General features: G+C 44.6%; 1 protein-coding gene across 1 annotated transcript; it reads left to right on the plus strand.

Moving 5' to 3' along the window:
* Nucleotides 1-19,072: 19,072 nt before the first annotated feature.
* Nucleotides 19,073-20,456, plus strand: LOC118664196 (ribonuclease pancreatic-like). The gene is made up of 2 exons (XM_036324048.1): nt 19,073-19,229; nt 19,916-20,456. Exon 2 carries the CDS (start codon nt 19,941-19,943, stop codon nt 20,406-20,408), a length of 468 nt encoding a protein of 155 aa, XP_036179941.1. The 5' UTR covers nt 19,073-19,229; nt 19,916-19,940; the 3' UTR covers nt 20,409-20,456.
* Nucleotides 20,457-22,553: the final 2,097 nt, after the last annotated feature.

The following is a 22,553-nucleotide window of genomic DNA, read 5'->3' on the forward strand; positions in this document are numbered from 1 at the left end:
TCAGAGTCTGAAACTCCCCCCGATTGAAAACAACAACCGCGCCCTCTGCCGCCAGCCCGCTTCGCGCGCGCACTCCGCACCTGAGTATTTCACTTCAGCACTGCGCCTCCTCTGAGTCTGGGTATGATATTCTCTTTCCTCCTAGTTGTAGAATTTCCATTCAGCCAGCCTTCCCGTGGTTCTGGGTGATGTCCGTTCTGTCCTTTAGTTATATCTCTGAAGTGGTTGTTTGAGGCAGCGATCTCCGGCGTTAACCTATGCCGCCATCTTGGTTCTATGCCTTATCTTCTAATTCACTAATTCGGTCCTCTGCTTCTTCTAGTCTGCTGTTGAAACTTTCCATGGTGTTTTTGATTGTAGCTATATCACTTTTCACTTCTTCCTGATTCTTGCATAGGTTGTTGATTCTCTCATCCATCCGGTGAATGAATTGTACAACCATTATTCTGAATTCTTTTTCTGTCATGTTGCATGCTTCAACTTCATTAATTTCCTTTCTCAGCGATTCCTCATTGTCTTTCCTCTGGGTGTTGTGTCGTCTCTTCATTCTGATTATCTCCAGATGGTTCGAACATCAAGTTGCGTGGGCCTGGGCCGTGTGCAGTGGGAGCCTCCCAACACCCTAGTGTCACTGAAGAGCTCTGACACTAAGATGTGTGGTTGTTGTGGGTTGGTGGGAACCAGGCTCGCTCAGAGTCAGTGTTGTCAGCGCTCAATGTGGCCTCATACGTGCCCTTAGAATCAGGGACCCTGCCTGCACCGTGCTGAAACAGAGACCCCCCTGAAGTGTGTTGAAAACCAGAGCCCCCTAGCGTGCGCCAAGAGTCAGAGTTCCCCAAGAATCCAGTATCAGAGTCTCTGTTGCTTCGTGCGACTTTGCCTTGAGACTCAGGGTCCCTGTGTGCCCTTGCACCAGGAATTGGAGTCACTGGCTCTTAGTATGAATGCACAGGGAATCAGGATCTCAGGCGCAGGTGATAAGCAACACAGTCAAGTCACTGGTGCTTGGCGCTGCCTCCTGCCCAGAGAATCGGGGGCCCTGGGCCTGTGCTAAGCGGGACAAATTCCAGGTGTTTGCGTGATTGCTCCCAGCCCAGGGCTCAGAGGCCAGCAGTGCGCGTAGGATCAGTTCCTGGGGTTTGCGCGATTGTTCCCAGCCCAGGACTCCTGAACCCGGCCCTATGCGGGATCAGCTCCAAGGTGCTTGTGCACTTCCAGGCTAAAGTTCCTGGAGCGCTGAGGCCCCGGCAAGGGGTGAGTCTATCAGTTAGTTACTCTGGCGCTGCCCGCAAGCCTGCGGGAAGGGGGGATGGGCTCGGTTACTCACGGATCTGCCCGTGGGGATTTCTGAACTTTTGGTGTCTGCAGGTCTGTAGCTGTGGTCACAGGTCTCTGTCCCCAGTGGCTGCAGGGTCCTGGTATGCGTCTGAGATCAGACTGGGTGGTGCTGAGGCCAGGATCCTAGTCTCAAGCAGCTCTGTTTCCCAAGATGGAGTGGTCGCCGTGCCTGTGCTGGCCGCCCAGGAGTGTCCGCGCAGGGAGCGGGACTCCGCCGCCTAAGACTGCCCGGTTAGCAGCCCCTTAGAAGACCTGCAGAATCTAACTGTCCCTAGCTCATACACACACACCATACACGTCCACACACTCCTCTATCACTTCCTTGCGCTCTCACACTCTCTCCCTCCCTACCTTCCTGCTGGTTGCCATTTTCCACTCCCTAGAGCAGTGATTTCTGGGAAAATCAGATTTACATAGACAAATAATTCACAAATGTCAATCAAAGTCCCTCCCACCCCTCCCCTTCCACACACACCTAAATTCCTTATTCTGGGTATTAGATTTCTAAATAGAATCTGAGATGAAAAGAACTCCTGATAACATTTATTAAAAAAAACAAACAAAACACCTTTCACTTTCTTCTTGAGATATAGTGTATTTTTGGGTTATATATCAAGCTCATTAAAAAATTAATGCTAGAAGGGAGTATTAAAATGATGTTTTCTTGCTCTGAAGATTCTATTAGTACTATGTGGCAATCCCAAAACAATACGGTTTGATCTGTAATCAATAGAGATCTCCAAGAGAACCTGCTAGTCAAGGTAATGAGATGGAGGAGAAGAAAAGAAAGGGGAAGGTAGAGATGAATGTGTGAGAAAGAAGGAGGGTGTGATGGAGTAATTAGCTCAAGTGAGTACCTAGAGGATGAGGAGAGAGGAAGAAACACAGAGAATATGAAGTACTGTGAGTGTGGGGTTTGGTTAAGGAGAGAACCCTATGTCAGTGGAAATAAATGCAGATGCCCTATTACTCACTCATTTCCTCCTTTAGGATAGGGATAGCACAAGTGTGGACCATATTCCTGCTCATCACTTGAAGAAGACAGTCTTTCCAGACCCAGAAATTTGGACATCACTTCAGGCAATTCCCCATACTCCTCAACTCCATCATAGTGGTGGCCGTTGTAAAATTTTTATTTGCAGTAAGACCCACCCCCACTAACAGGATTTATTTTCCATGCTCAACAGCATTGTCAGAGTTGATTATGCCCTGCTCCTTGATAAGAATGACCTGGCAATGAGTTTTTTTGTGACAGAAACAGGGGTGAAAAGCATCATGAGATCAGTCCTGGTGCCCTCAAGAGAGTTGTGTCAAGGATGTGAGTTGGCTTATAGCACTGCACCATTTTCTGATTTTTCTCCCCTACATCACTGACTCTTATTTCCCTTCATCAGGCCTTCCTCTTCTCCGTGGTCCCATGATGTTGGAGATTTGCAAAGTTATTTCCTCTGTCCTATATCTATAGGCACTCCCCTTTATGACCCTACCTACTCTCAATGTTATAAACTACCAGTTTTCTAAGAAAGCTAAAACCTTCAGTCCAGCTTTTGCTCTTGAACCCTAGGCTTTCTACGGAACATCTCCACTTGGGTGTCTTATTAATTAAGCATATCAAATCTAACATGTTTCCAATGGAAATACTTCTCATACTTCCTACTCTTCCTCTAACCTGCTCCTCTCTTCAACATTCCTCATCTCAGTTGAAGGTAATTCTATCCTCTAAAATTCTTAAATAATTATCCTTTCTTTTACAGCCCACATGCAACCTGTCAGTGAAGTCTCTTGTTTATTTCTTCAAAACACATACAGAATCTGACAACCTCTTAGTGATGTCAGTGCTACCTCCAATCTGATCCACATCACCTCTCACTGGGATTACTGGGCTTCTGGCTTCCACCCTTGACCTCTACTATGCAAGAGCAGTCAGAATGATCATTTTAAAACAACTCAGTTGATGCAAGTCTGCTAAAAATTCTCTAGTTTCTTTTTGAGTAAAAGTTAAAATCCTTACAACAGCTCATGTGCTCTTACAGGATCTAACTTCCCCAACCTGTTACTTCAGAATGAATTTCTTATTTTCCCTTTCACTCATGTTCTGTAGTTCCCTGGCCTCTTTGCCATTCTTTGAAGACACCATATATATCCCCACTAAGGGCCACCCCAGCCTTACTCCATCTCCAATGTGCATGCTAACTTCCTCACTTCCTCAAATCTTTGATTGCAAGTCTTTTTTCAAGGAGACCTGCGTTGACTATTTTACTTTAAAAAATTGCTATTCTTGCATTTTTAGGAATGACTAAATGTCACTGTATGGGTTTCTAATCTAAAATTCACTATACTTTTCTTTCTGCCACTTAAAACAACTCAAAACCCCATTCTCTCCAACTATGTGGTCTTTCTGGTGTCGTAAGAAGCTAAATATACAGTTAAACATGGTAAGCAATGAAGGATAGTTATGGCGTAATGAGCTGCTTATCAGAACTCAGATGATGAAAACAGAACTTACTTTATCTGGTTTTTATGCTCCGTTTTCCTCCACCAAAGCTCCACTATCAGTCAGACATCCCTCACATATTTATACGACAGCTGCAGCTACTCTAGACCTTGCAAGTCCAGCAGAAAATGGCACTTGCCTTCATCCCCTGATACTCCTGGTAAATGTCTCTAATTGGGTCAAGTGCCCATCTCAGAAGCGACCACTTATCCAGGGAGATGAGGCACAAGCACTGACCAGCTCATCACTGGAGCTGGGGTAGAGCCAGTCCACCCAAACCACAGACCAGGATACGGTGGAAGGCTAGTTTTCTGAAGAAAACTGGAATATAGTTTCTAAAAAAGATGAAGTGAAGACTGGCCCACCCCCAACAACCAATACTCCCCACCCTGTTTGTCCCTGGCCCTCCTCCAGGGGGTCACAGCTCTCCGCACCACTTTCCCTGCCGGGAGCCGGTCCATGCTTGCTGTTTCAAGGGACCTGGCATATATGGCATACTGTTCTTAATATGTTTGCTCACCTTCTTGGCACTATGTGTTTTAACCAAGGTCTCCTCTCTGAGAAAGGTTGTTTCCCCAGGTAGGGATTTTCCCCTGAAGTTAGGGAGGGAATAAAACCTCTTAACTAAGTGCCAGGCGGGTAATTAATCACTTTAACTACGAACAATCGTGCTTAAGCTACATAATCTGTACTCCCTGGAATGAAGATAAGAAACGCCCTAACCTTTGTAATAGAGATTGATAGGATTGAATCAACTGGTATAAATACAGATACAACAAGACAACAAGAGCCAGAACTTAGAACACAGAACTCAGAAGGCAGAACCTACACACAGAACTTAGAACACAGAACTTAGAATACAGAACTTAGAATACGGAACCAAGAGAGACAGAACCTAGGCACAGAACCTACACAGAACGTTCTCTAGAGACAGAAGAACTTCGCTGGAGAGAACATGGCAAAAGATCCTGGACAGAAACTGGCCTCAGAACCTAGAGACAGAACCTAGCGAGAGAACATGGCAAAAGATCCTGGACAGAAACTGGCATCAGAACCTAGAGACAGAACCTAGCGAGAGAACATGGCAAAAGATCCTGGACTGAACCTGACTACAGAAATTGGCAAGAGAACTTGACTAGAACCTAGTGACTGAACCTGGCTGTAGAACCTAGCGAGGGAACGTGGCTACAGAACCTGGCTGGAGAACCTGGAGAACCTAGCAAGAGAACATGGACACAGAACCTGGCTGGAGATCCTAAAGCAGAACCTCTCTGGAGATCCAGACCAGAACTTGGCTGGAGATCCAGAGCAGAACTTCTCTGGAGATCTAGACCAGAACTTGGCTGGAGATCCTGGCTAGAGATCCTGGCTAGGCTGCTGATCAACTGAATGCTGCCATCGTGTCATTCCTTCTTCGCCGACTCCGTCCACACCTTTGGGGACCCCTGGACCTGCTGGGGTTGGACCCCGGCATTTCCCCCCTTACCCCTGCTGTCCTTCCCTTCTGGTACCGGGGTGACTGTCGTGAACGTTCCCGAGAAAAAGGAGGCTGTTTTTTGTCCCAACTCCAGCTCCTTGCTAAGCACAGAACAGGCTCCCATAACTGTGTGCTCCTGTGGTATTTCACACTGTCCTCCATGATAGGCGTTCTTCTGGTACTCAGTCTCCTGTGAGCAGCCAAGGCCCAATTATCACAGGGATCCTAGGACTCATTCCTCATTCCCTCACTCCACTTCATTGGTCTGTATTTCTAAATACAATATTATAAGGTAGTAGGTTTTAATGTTATTGTTCTTTTCTAATGAGAAAATGAACTGTTTTAGTTTCAGTTTTGTGGTTAACTTTTATTTTTCTTTGCTTCTTGTAAGAGTGTTGATACCAGTGTCAGTTATTGATAATGGTTTGTAAATGTTCCCAGGTGTTACTTAACCCATTTTTGAAAACTCTTTGGTAGACCTCTTTGTCTGTACTTTTCTATCTTAACTTGACTGCATCTATTCTTCTTCTATCTGCTATAAAAATGGAAGTCAGCAACACTGCATATATTTGTAAGTACATGATTAGTCATCAGCTCTCTTTCATGTTCAATTTATTAAAATACTTTTTAAAATAAGAAATCATTTTACCTAAAACTAAATTTCCTCATATACATTTTGTTGGGTAAGCCATGTATTGTTCATTAACTGCCACCAATCACAACCACTAATTTTAGATAATGTGCTTTTTGTTCTTGATTATCTTCAGGGGCCTAGGTTAGCCTCACACTACAAAAGTACCTTTCTATTTGTACAAAGCTGAGTTTTTTTTCATGAAGAATAAATTTCTAAATCTTTTCTTGCCCTGCTGCCTGCCACATACCCTCTTCAGAAAGTTAAGGTTAGATAAAGGACATTGGTTTGAATCAGAGCTCAGCTACTTTTGAGTAATGAGGTCCTATACATACAACTTGCCCAAGTAGAGCACTCCAGAGGACTGCACTTTAACTCAATGATCAGTTATTCAGGGCCACAAATTCCTGAAATTGTGAAATTGGTAAATGTTAACAAAACTTGTCGGAATTGTTGTGTGAATCAAACAATAATAACTGAGCATAGTAAAGTTCAAAAAGAGGTAGTTCCTTTTTTTTTTTTGCCAATTATAAAGCAGCTAGAAGTTAAAGGCTATTGAAATCTAGGTATTTGCTCTCAATTCTATTTCTTCCCAGAAATTAGTTAGTGTTTTCCTAGTTGTCTAGTTAGACAAAAGGCTTTTGAGACCGATCTGCTCAGGAAACCCAGTAAAAAGTATAAAATCTACTTACTTCACAACTTGTTGATTGACTGTGTGTACCACCCACTGTCTTCACTAGCAAATTTCCTAACCTAGTGGATTTTTGAGTTCTGGAAAGTCATATGTGCTGATTTCTTCCCTTGCCTTACTGTAATGGAGATCCAAGTCTCAGGCAACTTCACCCCTTATCGAGAACACTCAATTTTAATTATGGAAACAAAACCAATGCAATCTTTACACAAAAGGGATTACTTTTTTGGCCTAAAGTCATTAACAACTGATTTTAAGAAAAATTTTGCATCATTGGATTAACAATTCTCAAATAGAAATTCAACCTGAAACAAAATATTTCTCCTTACTTGGACATATGTAAAGCAATATCCAAACACACACACAATCACACACAGTAACATGAAACTAGGGAGTGAAAGACAGAGAATGACAAGACTGAAAGTGATCTTTAGTCACTCTATACCCTTCACCTTAGAGATGAGGAGTAGAAGAATGAGGTGATTTGCAGACTGCCTATAGCAAGCTGGGACAAGCCCCACGATACAGGTTTTTATCTTCATGTTTGTAGTAATGTCATAGGCAGTCTGTGTGATGCTGATAAAAACTCTAGATGTGAAATAGTAAACATTTAGTTAGTCCTACTAGACAATCTGTTTAAGATTATTGACAGGCCTGAGAGTTTTCCTTATGGCCTTCATGCTAAGGTCTGGGAAGAAAATATACACAATATGATTTCTATGGGATTAGAGAAAGGACAGAGGCAATGGAGGTTCCATTTGTGCTAGGACTATCTATTTCTGAGAGGGACATATCTGCCTCTGTGGATGTCATCTGTTCTGCAAAAACCCTTCCTTGGAACTCCCAGGTATTAAAAAAAAGGAGTCAGAGTATTAGATCCAGGAACCTGACACCCAGTCATTACTCAGCTAACCTGATCACCAGTTGAGAAGTTTCCTAATGATGGGCCCTAGACAAGGAAGCATTTGGAATTTTTATTTTGAGTCAGAGAAATATGTGGGGGAAACATGACATACCCATTTGAGTTGAAATGCTCACAATTTTTTCTTCTTCATAGAAGTTAAAACAGGCATACATATTCATGGAAGTGGAAATATTTTGTAAGATGCAAGGGCTATGGATCTGTCAATTCCTTTCCCAGCCAGTGCATTGTTGAAAAGGGTTGGCAGTGATACTCACCTCCATCACAGGCTGTAGTGTTGATGGCTGATGGATGTAAACACTTTAGAAATGGAAGTTTATAGGTTAGCTGGTTTGCTCAAGTGAGGAGCAAAAATCACTTTGAATTTAAAGTAACCTTGTATGACTGCCCCAAAAAGGGATGAGTGAGTGAAAGGAACCTCCTTTACTGACAAGTAGTTCTCTCATCTCCTCACCTCTTACCTAGAGAAAAGAAGAGGTGTGAGCTGGGAGGAGGATGTGAAACAGTAGCTGCCATGAGTGTAAGAGAATAATTGTAGACAGTGGCAAGAGGGGAAAGTTTACAACTTCAAGTGTTTGGGTCAAGAGTTCTTAGAAAGGGACCATAGCCAGGTCTCTGACTCTGCTCTTTATTGACCTGCTTTCACAGGAAACATGAATCTGATGTGAACCCTGCTTTTCCTCCTCTTCTTGGAGCAAACTGTCTTCACTCCAGGCCACAACATGTAGACCACTCCAGGTCACGGGTTCCTGGAGGACACCACTAGTAGATACTGTGATATGATGATGAGATGATATTGGCCGATCCATAGGTATATATGCAAGCAGATCAACACCTTTATTCGGGAGGATTTGGCCACCATAGCAGATTTCTGTAGAACTCCATGTGTGCCCTGCACCAACAGTCATTCCGTGCAGAATGGTCACAACAGTACCACAGCAGTCACTGACTGCTTTGCTAGTGCAGAGATGCCACCCCCGTGCCCTCCAACACACACACACACACACACACACACACACACACACACACACACACATACACACACACACTGCCACTACCATAACAAGGACTCCACCAGGCCCATCCTTGTGGCCTGTGAGAAGGGGACACCTATCCACCTGGATGACTAGGCCCCGCCCAGACCTGGCATGGGAGGCTCAGTTACTTGCACTGTATACCTTCTAATATTTGAGGCCCAGCCAGTCTTCCCTGTAAATGCTTCTTCCTTTACATAGGGATCCCTCTTTATTCCCAGTCACCAGCTCCTGCATCTCTCAGCCTCTCCTTCCACCACAACTCTGCTCTCCACCCCACACTCCTATTACTGTATCCAGGTTTTTTGGTTCAGGACTAGGTGGGGGTGGAGAAGTTAGGGTGGAGGGAGCCCACATTAAGTCATCTACTCTGGAAAAGCCTCGCACTCACTGAGAGGCTACACAGCCCTGGGTTGGCTGGGTTGATTTTTCCAGGAGTTGCTTTAATAAGAACCCCCTGTGGCACTGGTCTGGGTTCTTCCCTGCCCAACCTTCATTTCTCTTCTCCCCAGTGACTACTGCGGAGGGGATTAGGGATGACACCGGAGAGGGAAACCCGATTCCTTTATAGAAATAAACCCTGATCGAGGGGCAAAGCACAGGAAGGAGCCACTTCTTGGAGGGGAGGTGGCCAGCCTGGCAACTGCATGCTTCAGCAGAGCCTTGGGAGTCGGCGTACGGTGCCTGCGGACACCGCATTGGCCCGCAGGGGGCGCTGCGCCACCAGAATTCGGAGAGCCAAGTGAAGACCAGAATTTCTTCCCTTTAGACAGGGGAGTTGAGCCTAACTTGTAAAGAACAGATTTCTGAGTTTACCTTAGCCTTTATGTGCTTGTGCTCTTTAGTATTTAACCGCATCTTTGTTGGGCCATCAGTGAGGGATGTTGTTAACTCTCTAAACTAAAATCAAGAACAAGAACTTTAAGAACAAATCCCACCTTGGTACTCTCATGCACTTGAAACAGCACATCAAGAAAGGCCATCACAGCAGCCAGAGAGAGACAGAAAGTCACCTACAAAGGAGCCCCCATCAGACTAGCGACTGATTTCTCAACAGAAACACATCAGGCAGGAAGGGAATAGAATGAAATATACAAAGTCATGCAAAGAAAGGGTCTGAATCCAAGAATACTGTACCCAGCAAGGCTATCACTCAAAATTGAGGGTGAAATCAGGTGCTTCACAGACAAAAAAGGACTTCGGGAGTTTATTACCACCAAACCAGCAATGCAAGAAATGCTAAAGGGTCTGCTGTAAAAAGAAAAAATAGGAAACAAAGAAGGAACACAGGGGTAAAGAATAAAAATGGAGACTAACAAGTATCTATAAATAATAACTTTAAATGTAAATGGATTAAATGCCCCAATCAAAAGACATAGGGTAACTGAGTGGATAAGAAAACATGACCCATATATCTGCTGTCTACAGGAAACCCACCTCAGAAAAAAAGATGCACACAGACTGATGGTGAAGGAATGGAAAAAGGTTTTTCAGGAGAATGGAAATGAAAAAAAAGCTGGGGTAGCAATACTTATATCTGACAAATTAGATCTCAAATTGAAGGACATAAAAAGAGATAAAGAAGGCCACTTCATAATACTAAAGGGAGCAGCCCAACAAGAAGAAATAACTCTGGAGAGAACCAAGATGGCGGCATAGGTTAACGCCGGAGTTTGCTGCTTTGAACAACTACTTCAAAAGTGAAACCAAAAAACGGAAGGGACATCACCCAGAACCACAGGAACGCTGGCTGAGTGGAAGTCCTACAACTAGGAGGAAAGAGAAACGCATACGGACACTCAGAGGAGGCGCAGTGCTGAAGTCAAATTCTGAGGTGCGGAGTGTGCGGAGCGGGCTGGCGGCGGAGGGCGTGGTTGGCGTTTTCAATCGGGAGGGAGTCACAGACTCTGAGCTCCAGATACAGGCGAGTCTTTAGGGACCCAGACTCAAACGGGAGAGGCAGGACTGTCTGGCTTCGGTCAGAGCGAGTGTAGCTTTCCCTCTGAGCTTTGCAGCGGGTGCTGGGACTCAGAGAGGCAGAGCCCCTGGGGACAGGACTGAGAGCCGCCATAACTGCTCTCTCCGGCCCACCCTGTTGATCCTGTGCGACCCGCCCCGCCCAAGCCCTGCACAGAGGCATTTGCCAGATAGCCTCAGGCAAAGGCTAGATTAGCACCTCCCTAGAGGACAGAAGTTCTCTCACTGCTGACACAGCTGATTCTCATAGCCACTTGGCCTGGAGGTCAAACCCTCCCTGGAATTAGCTACAACAATCAAGATTTAACTATAAGACTGCCAACAAAGACCACTAGGGGGTGCACCAAGGAAGCATAACAAAATGTGGAGACAAAGAAACAGGACAAAATTGTCAATGGAAGATATAGAGTTCAGAACCACACTTTTAAGGTCTCTCAAGAACTGTTTAGAAGCCGCCGATAAACTTAATGAGATCTACAAGAAAACTAATGAGACCCTCGATCTTATATTGGGGAACCAACTAGAAATTAAGCATACACGGACTGAAATAACGAATATTATACAGACTCCCGACAGCAGACCAGAGGAGCGCAAGAATCAAGTCAATGATTTGAAATGCGAGGAAGCAAAAAGCACCCAACCGGAAAAGCAAAATGAAAAAAGAATCCAAAAATGCGAGGATAGTGTAAGGAGCCTCTGGGACAGCTTCAAGCGTACCAACATCAGAATTATAGGGGTGCCAGAAGATGAGAGAGAGCAAGATATTGAAAACCTACTTGAAGAAATAATGACAGAAAACTTCCCCCACCTGGTGAAAGAAATGGACTTACAGGTCCAAGAAGCGCGGAGAACCCCAAACAAAAGGAATCCAAAGAGGACCACACCAAGACACATCATAATTAAAATGCCAAGAGCAAAAGACAAAGAGAGAATCTTAAAAACAGCAAGAGAAAGAAACTCAGTTACCTACAAGGGAATACCCATACAACTGTCAGCTGATTTCTCAACAGAAACTTTGCAGGCCAGAAGGGAATGGCAAGAAATATTCAAAGTGATGAATGCCAAGAACCTACAACCAAGATTACTTTATCCAGCAAAGCTATCATTCAGAATAGAAGGTCAGATAAAGAGCTTCACAGATAAGGAAAAGCTAAAGGAGTTCATCACCACCAAACCAGGATTATATTACATGCTGAAAGGTATCCTTTAAGAAGAGGAAGAGGAAGAAAAAGGTAAAGATATAAATTATGAACAACAAATATGCATCTATCAACAAGTGAATCTAAGAATCAAGTGAATAAATAATCTGATGAACAGAATGAACTGTTGATTATAATAGAATCAGGGACATAGAAAGGGAATGGACTGACTATTGCTGGGGGGGAAAGGGGTGTGGGAGATGCGGGAAGAGACTGGACAAAAATCGTGCACCTATGGATGAGGACAGTGGGTGGGGAGTGAGGGCGGAGGGTGGGGCGGGAACTGGGAGGAGGGGAGTTATGGGGAGGAAAAAAGAGGAACAAATGTAATAATCTGAACAATAAAGATTTAATTAAAAAAAAAAAACAACCAAAAAACAAAAAAAAAAAAAAAAACAAAACAAAAAAAAAAGAAAAAAAAAAGAAAAAATAACTCTGGTAAACATATACACACCCAATATAGGAGCACCCAAATATATAAGAAACCTTCTGGAGGAGATCAAGGGAGAGAATGACAGCAATCCAATCATAGTAGGGGACTTTAACACCCCATTATCACCATTGGACAAATCCTCTAAACAAAAAATCAGCAAAGAAACATCAATCCTAAATGACTCACTAGATCAGATGGAATTAATTGACCTCTTCAGAACATTTCACCCCAAAGCCACAGAATATACGTTCTTCTCAAGGGGGATGGGGATTTAATGGGGGGATGAGGACACATTTGTAATACCTTAACTAATAAAGAATTTAAAAAAAAATTAAAAAAAGAGAGGGAGAGATGCTGCTTGGAGTAGATATTCTCCTGGGGACTTCTTCCTCCTAAGCTGGCTCCCCTTTCTCCAGTGTCTCTGCTAGAATCAACCAATGCACCCAGAGCCTAGAGCTGAGAGCCCCAAGCCACTAATTCCGTCCCTCCCTCCACTTCCCTCACCCCAGCTGCTGCAATGGAAGTACCCCTGATGGTACCTCAGTATGAGTTCCCAGTCCCCATCACTCCACAGATGGGGGCAGCAGCAAAGCTATCCTGCCTTCTCCCACCACACTTCACCGCAGGGAGGGCAGTGGGAGAACTCTTGGGGAAATAAGAACTAGAAGAAGAGATCAATTTCATGAGATATTGCAGTCCTTTGGGTGCATATCCTGAGAGCATGTTCCCCACCCAGGCAGGGCCCACCCTGGAAGTTGGGGACCTGAGGCTGGTTTCTGTTTCTGATGCCAAGGTGCTGTCTGACCTTGGGACTGCTGTGACCTTCAGTCTCCTTGTGTGTATAATGGGAAAATGATGGAAGTTCCTTTCCATTGCTTGTGTCCTTCATCCCTTGAGTTCAAAGTAACTGTCTATATCAGTAATGGCGAACCTATGACATGCGTGTCAGAGGTGACATGCGAATTCATTTTTTTGGTTGATTTTTCTTTGTTAAATGGCATTTAAATATATAAAATAAATATCAAAAATATAAGTCTTTGTTTTACTATGGTTGCAAATATCAAAAAATTTCTATATGTGACACGGCACCAGAATTAAGTTAGGGTTTTTAAAAAAGCTGACACGCTGAGCTCAAAAGGTTCGCCATCACTGGTCTATATCTTTTACATATTGAAGTCTTTTGCTTGGTATTGAAGGTACTTCTATTTGGGCCTAGAGTTTTCTTTTCTGTGCCTTCCCTCACCTCCTCCCAGTCACATGGAAGAACTTGTTATTTTCTAAATACACAGTGCTCTACCATGAGCGTCTACTTCTCTTTGTAGACTTTTATTTTTTTTTTATCTGAATTGCCCTTCTCCTATGACTAATAAAAAAACACCTATTTATCCTTAAAAGTTGTCCCAAAGGAAATCTTTGCTCTGAAACCTTCTCTGATTTCCCCCATTCCACCCCTTTTCTCCCATTGCTTTCTGATAACCTGGTCTTCACCTGTACGAAGCTCTTATCAAGGTTTTGTTTGTATTACAACTGTAGGTGCTGCTTCTGGGGAGAGAATTCTCAGCACTTGGATCTAAAATTAAGCCCCTAAATTAACTGCTTAGCTCTTCTCAGGAGAAGACAAGGTCTGTGGCTCTGGTGCAGACTGCAGAGTCCAGGCTCCCAGCTCCCTCAAGTGTCCTGCTTTCCTCTCTTATCAGTTGTTTTCTTTCTTTCCTCACCTGAAAATATGTTTTTATTAATTTTTTTAGAGAGAGAGAGAGAGAGAAAGAGAGAGAGAGAGAAAAAAACATCAATGTGAGGGAGTAACATCCATTCGTCATTTCCTCCATCTCTCTCTCCCAACACACACCCCAATGAGGGATTGAACCCACAACTTCAGTATGTGCCCTGACCTGGCATGGAACTCACAACCTTTTGGTGCCTGGGATGATGCTCCAACCAACCGAACCATCAAATCATGGCATCAGCTCTTTTTTTTTCACTCAGAAATCCTGGTTGATAATTAATGCCACTGTGATAAGCTATCAGAAGAGCTGGCACAAGTTGGTTACCCTTAAATAAGGAATGGAGGCACTGGTGCTGGTCCTACAAGGGAAGGGAGGCTCTGCTAAAATGGGTAGAATCAAGGAGACCACTGAATTACCTATCCTGAAAGGTAATTAGGTCTTTTCCCAAGTCTCTGTCTTCCCTCAGACACCTTGAGCAATATCGGACCTCCATTAGGGAGACCCAGGGCTGGCACTCGGAGTGGGAAAGGATATAGGGAAGTTGTACTCAGTCTTTGGGGCTGAGGAAAACTGATAGTGTCAAGAGGCATAGAATGAGAGGGCGGACACTCAGGCCCTTCTCTGTGTGCTCTAGAGACCAGGCTATTGACTGCACCTGGTGGGCTCACACACAGGTCAGAGCCGACCTCTGGGAAAGTGCAACCTGTACCTGGTTGGCCTCAAGCAAGGGGTCAGATGTTGGAACCTTTCTTCTTAGTTCACACTGTTGGATGGATGGAAGTGAAATGGGCTTGGAAAGAGAAATGAGAAGTCTAATATAATGGGAATCATCAACAGGAATGATAACCTGCACAGCCTTGAAAGCATTTTACACTTTTTTTCCTTGGCTCTAGGAGGATTTCAGAGATTAATTTCCAGGCATCTATGGATGGGGCAAAAATGTACTTCCCTTCACTTTCCCTCCTGCACCTGGGATCAGGCCAGTCACTGATGTGGCTTCATAAGGTCCTGTGGTCTTGGGAGCCTGCTTTGAGCACTCTATTTCATCCTCTTTCCACCCCTTTGTGCTTCATATGCACATGAATAAACTTTGTCTAGTCTTTGCGGTTAATCTAGCTTTTATCAGTTAATTCCCATGCCCTGAAACAGGAACCTAAATGAGTGGAGAACTTTTCCTCCCAACACCACTCACGATGATAAGAGTTGATTTGATTAAAAACGTCTTGGATATCATGGGCAAAACAATTTTAAAACTTCATTTAAAATAATTCTATTCTTTCTACCAAGGTCCCTTTCTTCTTCCTCTACCTTTTACCTCGTCTCTCCAGGATTTCAAAATTGCCTGCTATTTTAAGTTCAGGTTTTTAGCAAAACCGAGGTCTGTCTACTACTTGACGCCACCCCCTGTAAAAAGCAATTCAGAGATCACCCAATGTTATTTAAACATTTTCATTTGCCCAGAATCTCAACACCACTCCCTATGAACAATCACTGACCTACCATTGATAGATGCTTTCTAAGCACTACTTGAAGCACTTTGCACATCTGACCTTATTTCAGTGTAATAACAAATCTAAATGGTACATATTGTTATCCCCATTTTAGAGACCAGGAAACTGAGGGGCAGGTGTTAGAAATAAGGCAAGGCCCAAAATTCAGGGGTGCTGGTAGAACACAAAGCACACTGGTAGAACACAGAGACAGGCAGCTAGGCAAATATCTTTACTTCTGCAGGAGGGCACGCACACACATGGACTGCAAGCACAGGCACACTGAGTAGGCGTCTGCTTAGTTTTTTTAGTTCTGATGCACATGACCTGTCCCTCACTCTTGATTGGAGCTCGGGCTCACAGTCTTTTGCGATTGGCTAATTCAAAGGGAGGGGTTGGCCTTTGCTATTTCAAGATGGTGGTGCCCAGGGGAGCTGCAAATCATGCAAACAACATGGCGGCTGCCTAAACTGTTCTTTGACAGAAAAGATGATTGCTTATTCTCACACAGGGAAATAAATCAAGTTGTGTAACTTTCCCAGCTCTTAAGGTGCTAAACTACAATTTGGACGGAGACAGTCTCAATCCAGAGCATGGACAGCCCTCACCCTGAAGCCAGTTCCTCCCTGAATGTCCCTGCAGTTCAGAGCCAGTGAGTCTGTCAGCTCTTTTAGGAAAAATATATTCAAGGGGAAGAAACTTAATGTTTCTGATGTTAAAACAGTTACTGAAGAGGCACCTGAAACAAAACAGCACCTTCACGTTGGGATGTGGAATTTCTAGGGAGTTATTTGCAGTGAATGAATGCCCTTTCGGAATGGTTTTTGAAAGATGATCCTGTGGACGAAAGAGGGGAAACTGTGGGAGTTCCCAGTTAACAACGAAGCAGGTTTTGATGATGGTTTGGAATTTAATGAACATAATTTCTGGATAAATACCTTAAGGATTTTCCAACACAAAGACCAGTTCACTACTTCATGGAGCTGGCGACCTGTGTTCTTTCCAAAAACCCATATCTAAGTGTTAAACAGAAAGTGGAACACATTGAGTGGTTTAGAAATTATTTTAATGAAAGATAGGACATTCTAAAAGAAAGTCCATACGTTCAATGGAAATCCATGGAAATAATTTTCCTAGAATAAATAATAAATCTAAAGCATAGAGGGAATTTTGATATTTCTCAAGGCTCCTACCTGCCTACGGGGGACTTGATTGCATCCCCATGGTGAGGCAGGGAGGGACCCAGAATGCAGAAGCCGTCCTGCCTGGCTGCAGGGGACCGATTATGTCCCAGAAGGCGAGGTAGGGAGGGACCCAGAACACTTGGAAGCCAGGTCTTTTTTTTTTTTTTTTTAGATTGTGTAATTATTTATTACAAATAAACAGTGGTTTCACATCTGTCAAAAACGGGTCCTGTTTTTACATGTGTGGGCAGGTTCTGATGTACAAGAAAGGGTCATGTGCTTAGTTCATCTATGCAAAGTTCACAGGTACATCACTAAATACTTTAAAAATAGAATGATCTCTTTTTGAACCAATCTGTTTAGATTCAGGATTAGTAAAACAGTATGAAACTAATGAAATACAGTGATAGGAATTAGGAAGTGTGACACTAATGGTTCTGGGCATGTGAAGGGTGAGGGACAGAAGGGTATACATGGTCTTCCCTTCAGTTCTGCTGGAGAGATGAGCTCTGAGGGCCCAAGCTGCTCCATGCCCAGAGGAGGTGGGTGTGGTCAGTGGCTCTGTTTCAGAACTTCTTGCCAAGCAGAGAGCTTACCCGACACACAGGAACTCTAGAAAACAGAAACAGCCAGTTCCCAATGGGCATGGGAAAACCAGTGTCCCCTCCTATGCAGGGGTCCTGATGGGGTGAAGGGGGAGGTGGGCGAGGGGAGCAGCGCAGAGTTGTTAGGCAGCTGGAGTGGGAGTGGAAATGCCATGAAATGTCCACATTCCTGGCTGTGCCCATGGCCTGGGCTGCTCCTCCAGGCCCTGGCTGAGGGATTAGGGCTGATTCTCTCGGGAAGGGAATATTCCATGGGTGGAAGATTTACAGGCTCAGGGTGGGCTGTGTGGTAGTTTGGGGCAATCCCTCAACATTCCTGCTGCCAAGCCCTCAAAGGAATGAGGCAGAGGCACCCCTCATCCCCAAGACCCCTTCATGGACATTTTAGCATCTACGTGATTTTTAATCCCTTCAGGGAGACTTTCTATCCTTCAGTCCCATCCCACCCTACTGTTGCTGTTTGTCTGCCAGCTGGATAGAGCATCAAGGGGAAGGGGGGTTTAAACTTACTGAAAGACTACTGATCCAACCGGGTAACCAACCTGTTTACTGTACTGTTGTAAATATCATACCCTTTATATCCTGTATATTGGCTTCTTTTAAATAAAGTGAAATGTCTTAGAAAAAAAAAAAAGGCAAGGCAGGGTGGGACCCAGAAGACCCACATGGGGAGTGCCACTCAGCCAGAAGCTGGCTCATGGCTGGCCAGCTCAGTGGTGGTGGCAGGAGCCTCTCCCAACTCCGTGGCAGCACTAAGAATGTCCAACTAACGGTTTAGACCTGATCCGTTGGGGGCCTAAGCCTTTAGTTGGACATCCCCTGAAGGCTCCCTGGCTGCCAGAAGGATGTCTGACTGCAAGGTTAGGCCTGATGCCCCAGGGAGTGGGCCTAAGTCAACAGGTGGACATCCACCAAGGGCTCCTGGACTGTGACTGGGCACAGACCAGGCTGAGGGACACCACCCCCCAGTGCACAAATTTTTGTGCACCAGGCCTCTAGTTATTAATAATGAACTACAAAGTTCACTAATGACTCATTGCTATCATCATGTTGCATTCATTTCCCTTATGTGCCTTACTCGAAGGCACACCATTTCTCTCCATTAATATTAGCAGAGAATATTTTAGCAGCTGATTTCCTGTCATTAGCCTTGGACTGACTTGTTTGGTGTGTGCAACAGGAAATCTTTTGCTTTCAGAGAACAAGAAAAATAGGTTTATTTGTGTTACACTTATTAATTTGTGCAGTTATTCAGTGTCTGGTAAATTAATGTTCAAGAAAAAATACTAATTTTTATTAAAATGTTCTATTACTTTATGTTAATGATTACTCATTTATTTCAGCCCTTTGTATTCAGCATGTCTCTATTGCAATAAACCTACATTTCTATAAACATTAAAGCTTTTGTTCTTTTGCAGCCCACATAAATTTAAACCTTGTTTATGTGGCCTGTGTTAGCCTTTGAGTTTGACATGCTTGATGTAGAGTCTTCCTTCTTACCCAAACTGTTCAGGCACTCTACCCTCCTTCTCCAGATCTGGGAAGCCAGACAGCTAGAGACAGCTGTATACCTCTCCCACTTCCCCCAGGACAGCTGCTGTTAGGAGATTTCTGGTCAAAGCCAGACTCCTGGGAAGAGAGAGGACCTCCTTTTTCCTCCCTCTCCCTTGATTACATATTATGTGCCATTTGCTAATCTCCAAAGACCATTTGGTGAAATAGTCCCCAGAGAAATATAAAGACTTGGTTGGGGTTTGAGCATCAGGGCCTTAGTGGCTTTCCCTGCTACCCCTGTGAACCAGCAGAGAGATGAGATTCGCATGGCAAGAAAGGCTCCTACAGGCAGACTCATTCCTCAGGGTGCCTTTATTTTCCTCTGGACTGAAACCCAAATGCTCCTCCCACCCTTTTCACCTTGGAAGCCAAGCCCCTTTGTAATCTACATAAACTCCACTCCCCAGGGATCCAGTGACTGCAGAAACTGGCCTTCCACTTGCTCTTGCCTGAAATCCAAGCTAGAGTCCCAGGTAAGAGGCCCAAGAGGTGGTCTTGGGAACAGATTCTGCTTGAGGTCTGGAGAGGAGGGAGGCAGAGTGGGCAAGGCTAAACCCTAAGCTTGGGCTAGGGCTGGCTTCAAATGTAGCTGGGGGCAGAGCTGGGATGGGAGCGAGCATTCTGGCTGCAGAGAACACATGGGGCTGGAGAAGGAGCAGCCCCACGTCAGGGCAAGCATCTCTCTTTGGAATACAATGGCATCCCTTTATGATGCCAGTGCCAGGCACTGGGTTGAGTTTCCCTAGTGTTGTAGGACAATGGAGCTCTGTCTGCCATGACCCTGTATGTCATGACAGTAACCGCGATACAATTTGGCTCATGATTTAGACAAAAATATCTTCTATTGACCCACTAGAACACTGAGTACAACTGTATTTCAGATAAAAACCCTCCAGTATTCAAAAACAGGACCCCTGAGATTTTAGGTCACTTTGGAGGTCACACCCCGAAGGGAAGACCTGGCTCTCTGTCACTAGTAGGGGTCAAATGCTTTGGAGGTGAGTACATGTGAGTGTCACACCACTTGGAAAATCTTGCAGGAAGAAGAGTGTCTTTCTGGCTGACCTGAAGGGAGACTGTGAGCCAGGGAGACCACAGGTGGCACCTGGGGTTCTATTCTAAAGTGATGCTTTTCCTCCTCTCTCCCTTCACTGACTAGGCTCCTCCAGGTGACTGAGGCCACCATGGCTCAGGAGAAGTCCCTCATCCTGTTCCCACTGCTAGTGCTGGTGCTGTTAGTGCTGGGGTGGGTCCAGCCTTCCCTGGGCAAGGAATCACGGGCCATGATGTTCCAGCGGCAACACATGGACCCAGACGACCCCAGCAACAACTCCAACTACTGCAACCAAATGATGAGGCGCCGGCTTGTGACAGAGGGACGGTGCAAGTTATTGAACACCTTCATTCACGAGCCTCTGGTAGATGTCCAGGCCATTTGCCTCCAGGGAAACGTCATCTGCAAGAATGGGCAGCCCAACTGCCACAAGAGCAGCTCCCGCATGAAGATCACAGACTGTCGTGTGAAGAGCAACTCCAAGTACCCCGACTGTGACTACTATACCATCCACAAAGAGAGGCACATCATCGTGGCCTGTGAGGGAAACCCGTACGTGCCCGTCCACTTTCATGCTTCAGTAGAGGTCTCCACTTGAGACCAGAGCAGTGAGATGCCCCACCTCATTGTGTCACCTGTCTCCCCCTCCTCCCAGCTACCACTGAGGGAAATGACTCAAGTTAGGGCTCCTATCCAACACTAAAGTGTTTCCCTGGCCCGAGACTTGGTCCTGCACGGTGGTGGTGGGGGGGGGGTTGGGGGGGGAGGGGGAGGGGGGATTGTGAAGTGGGTCCTATGTGAACCACGTTACTGCTTCTTTCAATAAAACTCAGTTGCAACTACCTGGCTTCCTGAAGCTGTCTCCATTCAGGTTACTGTTAATGTGATTGCTTTCCTCCCAGAATGTGAGAACTGTAAATCTGGTTAACTTTGGTGAGCAGCAAGTAGAATCATTAAATGCCTCCTCTCTGACTCTTGGCTTTTAGAGAATTCTTTTTGGAGATAATCCCTTTTCAAGTAGATTCCTTGATGCCAAACATAAAATTTTTAGTGTGGAGGAAAGACTATTCCATGATATGATTCCTGTCCCGTGAGCTGGACCTGGGCCAGAAGAGAGATTGCTTCCCAGAAATCCCCCTTATAGACTGTCAGATCATAATTGATTACTCCCCACCCCTTTTAGCCTAAGTAAATTCATTGGCACCTGCCAGGCGTCCCAGGGATCCATTCTATCTCACAGCCACCCAAGACGGGCCTTGTATGTAAGTTTCCCTTAGTGAATTCTATTAATTAACAGACTGGAGTGACCAGCCTCTTTCATTGGTCTTTCCTTGCCCTCCCCTTAGGGAAGTAGGTTTTCAGTCCTGGGACCTTTCCCTGGGTCTGCATGTACTAACAAGTGTGTGCTGGTTAGATAAAACGGTGCTGCAGAGGACACTCATGCTGGATGAACCTACTAAAATCTCTGACACAGAAGGAAGGACAGTGTGACATCAGGAAGACCCTGCCCAGCTTCAGAGTGGGGACGGGGAGGAGGGTATGAAATTATAATACTAAATTTTCTTTTCTCTTTCTTTTTTCTTTCTGTTTGAGTGAGCTATTACTAAATTAGAAAAATGACCATCTCTTGGAAAATTGGAACTGTCCATTTAGGAGCTAGAAGGGATTTTAGAAGGAAAAAAAGTAGATTTCAACTTGTGTACAAACTTTCATTCAACTGCTGTAGAAGAACTTCTAAACAATGATGTAGTTTCACAGTAGCCTCTATAGAAGGCATGAGAGGGGTAAGGATGTACATGGCACTTCTGTCCTAATGTAACCCCTGCTTTCTATAGAGGAGCAACCTGAATCTCAGAAAGGTTAAGTGGCTTGCTCAGGGCTGCTGCTAGTTCGTGGCACAGCTGGGAGTAGGTTTCCTTGCTTACCAGTCATCCTTTCTGCCACCAGAGTCAACTCAAGAAAAAAAATCCGAGTCTTCCTGCTTCACTACATGCTGTGGACTTGTGGCTCTTCCTGAGCTGGTGGCTCTCACAGATTCCCAGGGTACTTGGCCTTTGAGTCTGTTTAGTTCTTGGCAAAGCTTCCTTACATTTCTTGAAAAGACTAGACTCAGCTTCTGTCATCACTTAGTCATTTTATTTGTCCCTTTGTTTACAGCTGCATCTGATCTAGACAAAGTCATAGGGAGAGGAAGGCCCTACTTCCATCCCGTTTAACTACTTCTGTTATTGTCTTTATATACTACATTTAAAAATGATGGAAGTGGCTATTTTTCTTCTGTAAACTGAATTCTTAGCCCTGGGAGCTTCTGTATAAGTAGGAGGGTCTGTAGGTCGGAGCCGCCAGACATCCCTACATTTCTGGGGTAATGAGAGTTTCACTCATTACCAGCGGTGAGGATGCAGGAGGGTGGAGGGTGGAGGGAGAGAAAGGAAACTTTAATTTTTTAAATTTGTTTCTTTAGATATAATTTTTCTTAAGTTTATCTCCTCTTCTTCCCAAGCTTGAAACTCATCAGTTTTCTTCCTGCTAGTGTTAACACTTTAGTGGAGATTCTAAGAATGCTTACTTGGTGTTCTGCTGCATTTGTATCTGTACATCACCAGAGCTGGTTTCTGGGTCCTTGTACTTTCCGGGTACTAACTGAAAAAATAGAAAGCAAAAATGAGAAGCAATAAGCATTTATTTATTTTTTTAAGATCCAAAGGAATTGCAATTCGGGAGAATAAATTCAGGCAGAAAC

The sequence above is a fragment of the Myotis myotis genome, unplaced genomic scaffold, assembly GCF_014108235.1.
Source record: "Myotis myotis isolate mMyoMyo1 unplaced genomic scaffold, mMyoMyo1.p scaffold_m19_p_1, whole genome shotgun sequence".
NCBI classification, from domain to species: domain Eukaryota; kingdom Metazoa; phylum Chordata; class Mammalia; order Chiroptera; family Vespertilionidae; genus Myotis; species Myotis myotis.